General features: G+C 42.0%; 1 protein-coding gene across 5 annotated transcripts in view; it reads left to right on the top strand.

Moving 5' to 3' along the window:
• Positions 1 to 13,072, top strand: part of EPC1 (enhancer of polycomb homolog 1) — a 69,321-nt gene extending 56,249 nt beyond the window's left edge. For 3 of the 5 annotated variants that reach the window (XM_040988087.1, XM_040988089.1, XM_040988090.1), the window contains exons 11-14: positions 7,540 to 7,658; positions 8,556 to 8,697; positions 8,813 to 9,176; positions 11,682 to 13,072. In XM_040988087.1, coding sequence (XP_040844021.1) covers positions 7,540 to 7,658; positions 8,556 to 8,697; positions 8,813 to 9,176; positions 11,682 to 11,754 — 698 coding nt within the window. In that variant the 3' untranslated portion in view covers positions 11,755 to 13,072. Of the gene's footprint in view, positions 1 to 7,539; positions 7,659 to 7,738; positions 7,808 to 8,555; positions 8,698 to 8,812; positions 9,177 to 11,681 lie in introns of all 5 variants that reach the window. The other 2 variants (XM_040988086.1, XM_040988088.1) reach the window with 2 other exon arrangements.
• The last annotated feature ends 223 nt before the right edge of the window (positions 13,073 to 13,295 follow it).

The following is a 13,295-nucleotide window of genomic DNA, read 5'->3' as shown; positions in this document are numbered from 1 at the left end:
CCCGTTAGGCTGAAGGTGACCTGGCACATGTGTGGGAGGATGTATTCTGCTTGAAGACCTCCAGAAAGCGTTCCAGGCAGTAGGCTTGGGAGTTCCAAAAGGCACGTCTATGAAGTGCGAGGGTTTCCTTTTATGAGAAAAACAATCACATTGCAAATCAGCCAGAAGATGAAGTTTAACCTGAGGTCTAACATTATTTATAATCTCATTAATTTTTGGTACTTTTATCATCAAAAGACAATTATATTCTGGTTTATTGTCTTAAAAATCAAAATGGAGAATTCCCATTAGCAGGAAGATGTGCATATGCTGTGAGTAGGGAGTTGACAGGTATAAACTTATCACAGTTTTGCCAATAAGTAATGCTTTTGAAGCTTTATAAAATCCTTTGAGACTTGTAGGAGAAAGTAGACGCGTTCCATTCCCTGCAGTCTGATAAGGCGCGTTGTTGCTGTGTCAGTAAGCTTGCTGGGTTACGTTAGGTCAGTAGCAGTTGTAGCATTTCTTTGATTTGTGTTTGCCAGAGAATCTTAAAAGGTGGACATACCATAAATTTAGCTGCAAAAAGAAACTTTTGGTAACCTTATAAATTCTCTTTTTAACCATTCCCTTCTCCCTGCTTATAAAATACAACATATTTTTAAAGGATTATTTATTTTTACTTGAAAGGCAGGCTTATGAGCCAGAAATAAAGATCTTCCATCTGTTGGTTCACTCCCCAAATGGCTGCAGCGGCTGGGCATAGCCAGTCCAATGCCAAGAGCTTGGAGCTTCCCCTGGGTCTCACAAGTGGGTGCAGGTGCCCAAGGACACTGGGCTGTCCATCTTTTCCCAGTTTGCTCACGTGCATTAGCAGGGAGCTATATTGAAGTAGCACAGCCAGAATTTGAACTGGTGGCCATATGGGAAACTAACACCACAGGTGGAGAGTTAACCTACTACACCATGGTGCCAATCCCAACACTTTTTTTTTAAGATGTATTCTTTTTTTTTTTTTTTTTTTGGAAAGTCAAATATACAGAGAGGAAGATCTTCCATTTGCTGATTTATTCCCCAAGTGGCTGCAATGGCCAGAGATGAGCCACTCCAGAGCCAGTAGCCTTTTCCAGATCTCCTCCCAGGGCCATCCTTGACTGCTTTCCCAGTCCACAAACAGGGAGCTGGGTGGGAAGCAGGGTCACTGGGATTAGAACCAGCACTCATATGGGTTCCTGGCATGTGCAAGGCAAGGACTTCAGCCACTAGGCTACTGCGCCAGGCCCCAACACAACTATTATTTTAAAAGATTGATTTATTCTTTTTTTCCTGGTGTATTGATTGCCATCTATCTAGAGAATAGATAGCTCTGGAGTAATATAGGATAATACTATTTATACATTAATATTTTGAGCATCCCAGCAACCCAGAGCTTGCCCCTTTTTGCTCTATACTACAGTGCAGTCCCGTCGTGGGAATGTTAGTTAAGTGAACTTAACTTTAGGTCTCTGGAGGGACAAGGAATATTCAGCAGTCAAACTTTTATGCAGGATGCTAAATACAGTTGCGCCAAGGGAAAAACCTTCCCCAAGGAGCAAGTTGCTTGCTTTTCTCACAGTGTCAGTGCCTGCATTGTAACTTCTCATTTCCTTCAAGGGTAAAAACAGGTCACGTAACATAATAGTCATTTTAAAGGCAGATTGTTTGCCCCCAGACACAAAGCCAGCAACTTCAGCTGGTACTTACTGCAGAGAGACTGCGACTCAGTCTGACACCAGAGGGAACTGGCTGTGTTGAGCAGAGACACTCCCCACAGAAATCTTGAGGCTTAAGTTCAACTTCAGGTACTGAGCCATCCTGTGGGAGTCGGCTGATGGGCTTTGCTGCTGCTAAAGCCAGCAGTGTGAGTTATAACAGCCCTATTTCACGATTCAGTTATTGTGGTAAATATTACTAAGTCTCTGTGTGCAGTGATGCCCTCTGCGCTAACTTCCTTCATCGAGAAGGGCTTATTCACCCTTATTTCTGCACAAACCCTGAATAGAGATGTCAGAAGCCCATTTTGCCAAAATGCATGAGCTTTGCCATGTGCACTTTGAGAGCCTTTGAAGTGCTCAGAATCCCTTTCTTTGACTTCCCAGTTCCGTACTTTTGCGTAATTGTGGAACCAAAGTGGTAGCCTGAGCAGACGAGTGCTGGGTCCTTGGCCCTGTGCGCACTGTTCAGCAGAAATGGGAGGTTCTATATAGGTGTGTTTAGAATTTCTAGGACTAGATTTTTGTTGCTTAGGGTAAGTTATTTTAAGTAAATGTTAATAACATTTAGACAGTTTTCAAGTATAATTTTCTAATTTTTTTTTCAAAGACAGAAACTGAGAGCACTTTTTCCCGCTGAATCACTCCCCAGTTGCCTGCAGTAGCCAGGATGAGCCAGACCAAAGCCAGGAACCCAAAACAGCCCAGTGACTTTAGCTAACTGCAGAACGCAGCCACTCAGTTCCTGCCAACAGGGTTCCCAAGTGGTGTGTTAACCGCCAAACTCCCACCCCCTGCTTTGTTTTTCTGATCTGCAAAAGCAGCTTTGAAAATTGAATGCTTGTCCTTGTATAATACAAAAGACCGAAAACCACAAAGCAGTTTTAAATTACATTGGTGTGTTTGGATTGAATGACTGATTCCCAGTGAAGTTTTTTATATGCGTTATAGATCATTGTTCTGAGCTCACGTACCTGCACTGTCAAAGACGTGGTTGATTTTCACACACGAATAGGAGAGTTGTGGCCAGAATGTTAGGTTTAGTTTGTAGCATGAAGCTTATTAAAAACTGAGGAGAAGCAACTCTAGACTGTAAACACTGCACGTTTTAATTGTTAGGTTTTGTGAATCTTCAGGAACTTAATCTCTAATCAGGCGTGTTTCCAAATCCGGAGTCTGTGTGACTAGCCGAGGTGTACCTGTCACATAGCATTGGTGGAGTGTGGACAGCCCCTGTAGTGAGACACACTAGTAAGTGCAAGAACACTTCCATTAATGGGCCATTTGACTACACATAACCACTTGCTCACGTCCTTCACAGCCAGAGTAGTTACAGTGAACTTGGGTTTTCAAATTGGATTTCTGGATTACTGATAAGGTCTGTGTTCAACTTTACTAACTACCAGAAAAGTCATTTTGCTTTGTCTTTATTTCTTTATATAGCTACCCTCTCCGCGTGCCCCCCCCCCGCCCTTATTTCCCTACATCAAAGCAAAACTACCTCTGCACTACCCTGAGGAAAGCTGTGATTCGGTGTCTTTTAAAAGAGGTGTTTGGGGGTTAATGTTTTGTTTTTTGATCCTCTACATCCCATTTTCCTGGCTGGGCTTCAGATGATTGATTTTTTTCCCCCACCCCACTCCCACTGTGATAGTTTCAAGTGCCCTGCCCAGCCTCAGCAGTGTGACTTGCAGGCAGCACTGAAGTGTAAACTATTCCTAGCAGGTGTCACAGCCATGGTCTGCTGTAGGAGAAAAGGACTCATGGGGTCCTGATGATTGCAGCTGTATCCGCAATCCGTGGATGTTGCTAAGGAGGACAAATTTGTCAAATTCCTAGATGAGGCTATTCTACATTTGGTGAACTCAGAAAGCTTATCTGTATACTTAGGCAAAGACTGCCCCCTTAAATTTCTTTTTTTGTTTGTTTATTTCATTTCATAACATAGTTTCATAGGCTCTGGGGTTCCCCCAATCCCTCTCCCGTTGTCCCCCAATGGTGGAAACCTCCATCCTCCACCTAGTTGCAGTGTTATGGTTCAAATCCAATCATGATTCTTCTATTGCAAACATGTACCATGCATAGAGTCCAGCCTCCAATTGTCCACATAGATCCAGCAGATTCTTGGGGTGACCATCTCTGGTCTGAAAGCAGAGCTGGCAGAGTATTATCCCGTCCAATGAAAAACCACAACATACATCAACATCTATTTACATTATTAAGGGGTTAATTGCCATGGTTTGCAGTGACCGATATGTTAGACAATTCAGTTTTTAGTTTATACACATCTGGCTGCTATACACCTTAAAATGGTTATAAGGTACTGTTTCAGCTGTCTCGGGCTCGTTTTCATTTTATATTTAACAGCTTGTAGTATTGAAGCATGATTTAACTGAACTTGGCGTGTTTTAGGGTAGCCCAAACAGGCGGCTTATAACTCTAACATGGCATTTGTTAACAATTGAGGAGCAGAATAGTGTTAGGTGGGGTGTGCAGATGAATCTTCACCTCCCCAGTTAGGAGTAACTAATCTTTGTGACCTGCCTAGTTAGGTATATGTGAGTCCAAGCTGACCATTTCCTGTCTGCTCTAAGCTTTCCTTATTGGTCTCTGCCTATCTGATTTTTTTTTGAGGGGGAGGGGAGAGGGGGCCTCCAGAGCAACCCTGGTGGTCATTGCAAGAGAGGGTGGGGATCCAAAGTTGGAACTAAGTAAGGACCAGAGAAAGCTCCCCTCCTGGGATCCGAAGGAGGTTTCTTCTGTTCCTGAGGACTGCTCAGGACTCCCAGCTGTTATTCCGATGTCTTGAGATCCTGTGAGGAAGGATCTGGGCTTCTTCCATCCCTGGTGGGAGATCTGATAGGAAATGGATGACCTCAGGCCTCCTTAAGTTTCAACCCGGAGCTTTCTGCTGTCCATCATCATATTATCCTTCAAGTATTTCAAGTCCTGTCCTGCTTGGTTCTCATTTCAGTTCCCAGTTAAATGTTCTTCAGGCTTCAGTTGGCATCTCCACGTGACTCTGCTTCTGTACCTTGACTCTAAGTTGTTCTGTGAAGGAGCACTTTGTTCATATTGTTGATACATAAGAGGTTTGATCATGAATATTATTAAATCAAAAACAGGTTTTGTCTGTTTTACCAATTTCCTAACCTCATTGATTTGTCTTTTTTGTTTTGTTTTTGCTTTGTTTTTAAATTCTACTACCAGATTGTAGAAAGAAATTGATAAGGGGCCGCTTTGTTTTGGTTGCATGAAGCAGTTTTGACTCGGGATGGGTCCTGTGTCTACAGTACTAATCCATATTGGTCATCTTTGTATGAATTACAAATCTGACCACCATAGCATGCCCAGAGTTAGACATAGAACCTGAACACTTTCTACCATGGTGCCTTATGTCACTGATAGAACTCTCCGAGCTTTATGGGTTTTTGTGTAAATAGTATGAGCCCCAGTTCAGATTACATTTGCCCAGAGTTAGAATCTTTAGATAAGAATTTTATTTCTAAATGTAAAAATCTAAGCACCTGCTAGCTGGAAAGGACTCCGTAATCTCTTGAGCACTTTGGATGATATTACTTGCCTCCCCAAAGGTCAAATAACTCTCCCAAGAATGCTCGGCTAGTTGAGCTGAAGACAGAAAAGGGTCTCGAAGTTCCTGGGCCAGTGTTTCTTGTTGCCAGCCCAGCAGTTGATATGTTGCTCTGCATGTTTCTCCTGGGTCCATCACTGTTTCATCTCTGGGCCCAGGTGTAATATCAGGCTAACTGTGGTATCTGCAAAGCAGGCTGACATAGTGATGGAAAATGTAGGCTGCATTTTTACTCCAAAGTCTGTATTTGGAGGAAATTAAAAGTTTTCAAAAAAGGTGAAATTCACAAAACCCTCAGACACCCAGATTAAGCTGTTGATTTCAAGAGGGCAAAAACATTTGGAACTTCTTATAAATTGGCTTCCAACTAATTATCCCTACTTCTTAAACACTTAGAAACATCAGCAAAGCTTTGCAGAAAAAAAAGCTTTCATGCATATAGTTTATTATATAAAATTTTGCCAGTGAGTTTTGAATTGTTTTTCTAAATACATAACTATCCAACAATCTAAAAATGAGCCATTTTTAAAAACTTGCTGAGCATTCCAACTGGAAAAATCAAGTGTGAAGCAATAAACTAAAAATTAAGAAGTTAAAAAGTGTATTAAAATCATTGGCAAAAGTATCTAATGATATGAGAATAACAGCGATGATACGGTTTTAGTTAGGAACACTCAGGGCAGTAATTAATTTTATCCAAGCTTTCCTACAAGTAATTTCTGCTAAGTGACTTTGTGGCCAGAATGTTACTTTTATATCAATATTTATGAATTAGTCCTATATGACTCAAACTGTAGATTTCAGGTCTGTGGACCACAAACATAAGAAAGGAATGAACCACGGGACAGATATAAAGTAAATACATTCGTAACAACACACACAGACAGGACGCTCAACAGTAATCTTTCCAGTAAGAGGATGCTTTCTTGCCCTGGAAGACCAACAATAGTTAAACTCAAGTGCAAGAATCTGCAGACACTAATAACTTAGGAGTTTTTCCTCAAATATTTATGATTTTCTTTTTCCACCATAGTGGAATTTGAACCTAAAATTTGCTAGTTATATCAGGAAAAAGCATTATTCTGAAGGACAGTGAAAGATTCGTCAAATTACAAAGCTTAAAAAGTGATATTATTAATAACTAAGCAGTAAACAGCAGTAACAAATTAGGCAATAGTGTTTTGAAAACTTGAAATTGAGGAGATTTGCATGATTTCTAGACTCCCTGGGATCCAGGGATGCATGAGAACCTTTTTTGGTTTAAAATAGTTCTTATATCGCAGGCCTCTTAAAGAAGCCTTCCAAATCCATATGTATTGTGAATGTATGTACTTTTTTTTTCCCTTTTTTTTTTAATTGGCAAAAAAAAAAAAAAGGTTTCCTTTTTTAAAAAAATGCACACACTTTTTTGGGGGGTAATAAATGAACATTTTTTTGTTTGTTTTTTTTAGAACTGAGCTCTCCATAGACAAACATAAGTAGCATAACACAGTGTCTTTCCTCAGACATCACTCTGTACAGTAAATCAACATAAACAGCTTCGTTCTTATTGACTGGATTTTTTCCAGGTGGGTTAATTGGGTGGGGAAAAGTAATTAAGCTTAACATTGGAGCCTCTTTTTCTTCCTGCTGAATTTAAAGGATGGGTTCTTTAAAAAAGGAAAAAGAAAAAAGTAATAAACCAACAGCCTTATCTTTCATATAGCAAAATTTTTGTAAATGATTAAAAATGAGAAAATAAGAACCGTTAGTGTTCATGCACAGAACTGTTAGAGGTCACCTGAATGCATTGAGAAGGCAATATGGATAAAATGGAAACCAGCGGGCGATTAGCAGATTTCTTCTCAAGCTCAGGGCAAAGTTGAATTCCAAGCCTGTGGATTAAAAAGCTGACATTACCTCCTACACTGTCTAGTACAAGTGTCACAGCTTTGCAAAAATAGTGGCGTCAAAACCTGGGAAATGAGCAGTTCTCTTTCCTGTGATTAAGAGTCTGATTTGATTTACATTGAAGCTACTCTTGTTAAACGTGTAGCAGAAGTGCTGGAATTTCTGTTTGGGAAGTGATCATTAATTAGCAGGATCATGAACCTCTGTCAGATGGCTTTAATTTTACACCTTCTCCCGCCCCTAAATTGTGAGCTACTTTTGTTTTGATACAGTAAGAGGCAGATGGTATTTGTGCATTTTTATAAAATATTTCCTCGTTTTGTTCAGCATTTACAGCCGAACAGTACCAGCAACATCAACAGCAACTGGCACTAATGCAGAAACAGCAGCTTGCACAAATTCAGCAACAACAAGCAAACAGTAATTCCTCCAGCAACACGTCACAGGTGAGGGATTTGTCTCTCTTATGATTATCCCTCATTGTTTCCCACCAGAGGTCATCTCTGATTGCCAACTGCTATCATAGAACCCTGCATCTAACCAGCAGCAGAGTGGCTTTCGCCTGAACATACAGGGTTTAGAAAGAACACTGCAGGTGAGTGTGGAAGTGGTCACCTCTGCTCCGAACTTGTAAAAGTAAAATAAGTGTAGTGAAATGAGATGGAAACATCTTGAAATTGACACATGCTGATGTACCTCTTTGACGTATTTTCCCATCCAGTTCATTATCCTGGTCATTTTCATTAAGATGTTCTTTAAAAGTAAACCAAAATAGCCTCTTTTACTAGCTGAAAGGTTTCACTTTCCATCCTAAAGTTTGCTTTTTAAACACATTGGGTACTTAAAAATGGAAAGTTGAGTCTCTAAATATCTTGCAGGAAAAGCTTAATTTAAAAAAAACAACAACTTCAAGGGACCCCCTGTTCTTAAGGTAAATTATGGTGTGATATTTTCTTACCTTACACATTTAGCTTGTATGTGTGTTAGTTGAAAGAAGATTACATGTTCACTTTTGTGTATATTTGCAAAGCACAGAAGTGTTGCTCCTGCCCATTTCTGTTCCAACATTTTGTGATGGAGGTATACTGTTTCCCCAGATAAAGAGGAGGCTTATTTGGTAATTAGCTTGTACATATTCTATGTTGTCACATGAAGATAAAAACGAGTAGTCCATGAGTTAAAATTCAGTCTTTGTTCCTTAAATGTATGACTGTAAAAAGGATCGGTAGATTTTAGTGGTTTGCTGTTACCGTTTATCTCCAGGCTGACCTTGGTGGACCTGTGTAGCTCCCACACTGATCTGAGGCTCAGGATTGCTCACTGTTCCCGCATCTTCTCTTCAGGGTTTTGTGTCCAAGACTTTGGATTCTGCTAGTGCTCAGTTTGCTGCTTCTGCTTTGGTGACATCAGACCAGCTGATGGGGTTCAAGATGAAGGATGATGTGGTGCTTGGCATCGGGGTGAATGGCGTCCTTCCAGCCTCAGGTAGGGAGGGGACGTTGGAGTGATCTCGGTCCTGTTCACAGCGGGCGGCTGTGCTGCACGCAGCGGAACTGCTTAGTCACGGCTCACACATTTCTTTCCCCTCTGCCGCCCCCAGGAGTCTACAAGGGCTTACACCTCAGTAGTACTACACCAACAGCACTTGTCCAGACCAGTCCGTCGACAGCAGGCTCGACCTTGTTACAGCCTTCCAACAGTACACAGACTTCAGGTTCCCACAGTGCGCTGAGTCATCAAGTAACGGCTGCCAATTCTGCAACAACTCAGGTTCTGATTGGGAACAACATCCGATTAACTGTCCCTTCGTCAGTTGCCACTGTAAACTCTCTTGCCCCTATGAACGCACGACACATACCAAGGACTTTAAGTGCTGTTCCATCATCTGCCTTAAAGCTGGCGGCCTCAGCCAACTGTCAAGTCTCCAAGGTTCCGTCTTCATCCTCCGTAGATTCAGTTCCAAGGTGAGCGGTCAGCTTAAGCCCAGGATGTTTGAAAAATAGTGCGCGGGGCCGCAGGTGAAGCCACCGCTCAGGATAGCTGCGCCTTGTCTCAGCTACTCCACTGGAGATCCAGCTTCCAGTGTCCTGCTCAGGCATGGGAGAAGGCAGCAGCAAACGGTCCAAGTCGGGGAGACCTGGATGGAATTCCGGACTCCTGGCTTTGGCTTGGCTATTGCTGCATTTTGCAAGTGAGCCTGCAGATGGAAGATCTCTTTCCCCTACGCCACACTTGTTCTCTCCCTGTTTCTCCCTCTGCCTTTCAAATAAATTAAGTAAATCTTTAAAAAACAGAAAAAAAAACCATGGAAAATAAGATCTGACTTAAATCCTCTCGTGTTCTCTGTTTGTGTTTTTTTTTTCCTTTCGTTTATTAAAAATTAGAAAAGAGAATTTTTCTCGACCCAAAAAGATAAATATTATAATTAAGTACAACTTATAGAGAAGTGAATGGCACAGAGAAGACTGTGTGCACAATTTGGATGTCCTTCACTTGTATGACAGGACCTCATACTGCTCTCCACTTTTTTTTTAGTAAAGATTTATTTTTATTGGAAAGGCAGATTTACAGAGAAAGAGAGACAGAGAGATCCTCCATCCACTGATTCACTACCTAAGTGTCTGTAGCAGCTAGAACAGAGCCGATCTGAGACCAGGAACCAGGAGCTTCGTCTGGGTCGGGTCTTCCATGCAGGTGCAGGGTCCCAAGGCTTTGGGCCGTCCTCCACTGCTTTCTCAGGCCACAAGCAGGGAGCTGGATGGGAAGTGGAGCTGCCAGAACACGAACTGGCACTACATGGGATCCTGGCATATATAAAGCGAGGAGTTCTCTTTAGAGAGTTTTGCTAGTAACTTTTTCTACAGAAATTATAGACTCCACATCGTTAATATGCTGACCTATTCTTGAGAATGTAAATAATATGAACACTCAGAGTATTCATGCCAGGTCAGCTTTTTTTTTTTTTTTAATGTATTTCTCTGTGCATTTCAAGTAAAACAGACACAGACGAAGAGTTCCGCCATGCACTAGTTCACCCCAAATGTGCACAGCAGTGTGGGTGGTTCAGGCCACACCTCTGAGCCAAGAACTCTGTCTTGGCAGAGGCCGAGGTTGCTTGAGCTGTTAACTGAGGCCTGGAAGGGTGTGTGCGTGCCTCAGGCGCAGTCAGGACTTGAACCCGGGCCCAGCAGCATCCAGGCAGCGCATAGCGCACTGCACCAGGCACCTGTGCTAGCTCAGCTTCCACTGAAGCCGTTATGGGCTGTGCTAACGTGTCTTTTTGGTTTTCAGCAGGTTGTTTACCATTTTTACTCAGGCAGGCTCTGTTTTAAATATTCATGGTAATCCAATCCCTAATGTTGAAAGGGACAAGGGAGGAAATTTTAAAAAGTGTTAATTCTTATTAAAATATGAAAACATCATGTTAACTCTAGGTAACAGGTGAAAATCATTCTAGGTGAAAAAACATTATGTGCTTGTCAGATTGATTACATACATGATAGCTGTAATTTCCATACACTGCAGATGCAAGAATTCTTTTCACTCTTGTGGAGTTCTGGAAATATTCTATAAAATCATCCCTGATTTGACCCAGGATAGGGTATTTTTCAGCAAAGAAGAGAGAGAAAAGAACATTTCTGGAAGGTAGAATGAGGAAGGGGAGGTGCAATTGATGAGAGGCCAACAAGTGAACTGGTGTCTCTAGAGGTTTAGGAAAAGGAGGGGTTGGCACTGGAATGGCAGGTGGTGGCGCATCTCAGATGCAGGACGGACCCCAGCCAGGGATGAACTTGGGGATAATTCAGGGTTTGTGGCATTCTCTTTTGTTTGTGGCTTCAGCCTGTCAGCCTGGTAGTCTTCCCCTACCCAGGACCAGTCCTTTCCTGCCAGTGCTGTCAGCCGGATCCATCGGCTGCAGCACTAACAGGTGCCGTGTTACGGTTTGTGCTGCTCTGAAGTTGCATAAACCATGGAACGTTTGCAGTTGCTGGAATTTGTAGAGGTCATTGGTCCCTTGGTCAGGACATTCACAGGCAGCGACCTCAGTGGACGTCCCTGAGGACATTGCGCCGGAGCCACAGTGCTCCAGGAACTTGCTCAGGATTCCTCCCCGTCAACGCCGCATATCAAACCTCTGCTTTCAAGTCCTCATGTGCACCTGCCCTGTGGGGATGGTTGACCAGAGCTGGCGAAATGGACACATACACATCCTTGATGGGCTGCCGTCCTCCCAGTGAGCTGATGGACAGTGGAATTTAGAGTTGACATTAACCAGTCTATTATATTCATAAGAATAAACCATAGACCCTTTTTTACAATTTTTATTTGTATTTTTATTTATACCCTTCACTAGCTGTCCCAGGAATCAGATCTCATGTTAATAAATTTAATCCTCTTATTAAAATTACATTCATTTACCAAATGTGTATGTTGTAAATAAGTAATTGATGTAAACTTTGTTTCAACAGGGAAAATCATGAATCAGAAAAGCCAGCACTGAACAACATAGCAGACAACACAGTAGCGATGGAGGTGACGTAGCTTCCCCGGGAGCAGGACTCGGCCTGGGGACTTGATTAGGTGCTATGCATCGGTAGCATTTGAATGCAAGGGATGATGGAATGCAGCACATGCGTTTCTGTGGCAGCTGTGGGGACTTGACAGCAATGCTCATCTCTCATGCTTCAGTTTTTCTTTTCTTACTGTTAATAGGAAAAAAATCAACATCTGTAAATTAAGAATACAGCAATTATCTGTACAGTACTGCATATTTGTAATACCCTTGTATATATGTTACTTGAATACAGAAATGTTCATTTGTGATGCTTTGCACTTGGGGGTGGGGGGCGGGAGGGAAATAAATTGCAACAAAGAGTGTGAGATGTGAGATTGTATAGAGATGAAGTGTCATCACATTACGTGCATGGTGCGGAACCTGCTGTTTTATCTATTTATTGTGCCGTGTTTACAGTTTTTTGTACACTGTACCTTCATTGGTTCCTGTGCTGTAGTAAATGTGTTAGGTAGCCGTGGACTCCTTGGTATTTTGTAAATGGTATAACATAACTTGGTTCCCCTCTGGGTCCTTGAGTTTTCTGTGTATCATGTGAAAAAAAAAATGGTGACATACATACAGAATTTTACAAAAAAAAAAAAAAGGCATCAGTTTTTTTAAAACGGGGAATGTATTGTTCCATGGGGCTCTTCCTGGTCTACTCTGGTTAGGACAAGTAACAAGCTGAAAATGAAGTCTCTTGAATCTTCCCATCCCCACCTGTCCACAAGCTGTGGGCAGATTCTGGTACTTAAAGCACTAATGTTACGTTGCTGCTCTACACACAGCCCAGTAGTCCCATTTCCTTCCACACCAAAAAGTGTTCAATCAAGTATGCAAACGGAGTCCTAACAACTGGAGTTTATGTTGTCTTGCCCTTTTTTTAGCACAAAAAAAAAAATTGTACTTTTTTATTGTCGAATTGTTTAAAAGACTTCATTCTTTACTTGTTCTTACGAAAAAAAAAAAAAAGGAGATAAGGGAGAAGAATGCAGTAATTGCTGTCCGTGTATCATCATTCCAGTTTCTCAAAACAGCCAGCCAGCTTTTTTTCCTTTTAAGATTCTCCAGAAGGCTGCAAGGCCAGAACCACAACTATCGGGTGCCTTCCTTTGGAAATATCTGACCTCTCTTCTGTGAAGAGGACGGTACTTAGCAGACCACTTCCAGTGCTTTGTCAGTACCGCAGTCTGAATGCCCAGTCCAATGGCATACGGTATCCTTAAGGTTTGTAATCCCACCTGGAAAAAATTGTGATAGAATTCTCACAAAATAAACCCAGGGCATTACATGTTGACAAACTAACCCCGAGTGGTCTTTTGCTTTTCACCTTTAATCCAAGACCGGTCTGTCATAGCAGTTGTCGTTTTCTGAGCGCAGGCGAAGGGGTGGGAGAGGATGCAATGGGAGTGATGATGCTGAGTTCATCTTTTTCCAGCAATAGTTTGATAAGTGTGAACTACTAAGTCTGGAACTGTTGCAAATATTACTGTAGGGGAAAGGGTTGCGGGGACTCCCTGCCCTCGGG

Source organism: Ochotona curzoniae, unplaced genomic scaffold (genome assembly GCF_017591425.1).
Source record: "Ochotona curzoniae isolate NIBS_2020 unplaced genomic scaffold, NIBS_Ocur_1.0 contig_4797, whole genome shotgun sequence".
In the NCBI taxonomy this organism is placed as follows: domain Eukaryota; kingdom Metazoa; phylum Chordata; class Mammalia; order Lagomorpha; family Ochotonidae; genus Ochotona; species Ochotona curzoniae.
This window is presented reverse-complemented; position numbering and strand designations above follow the sequence as displayed.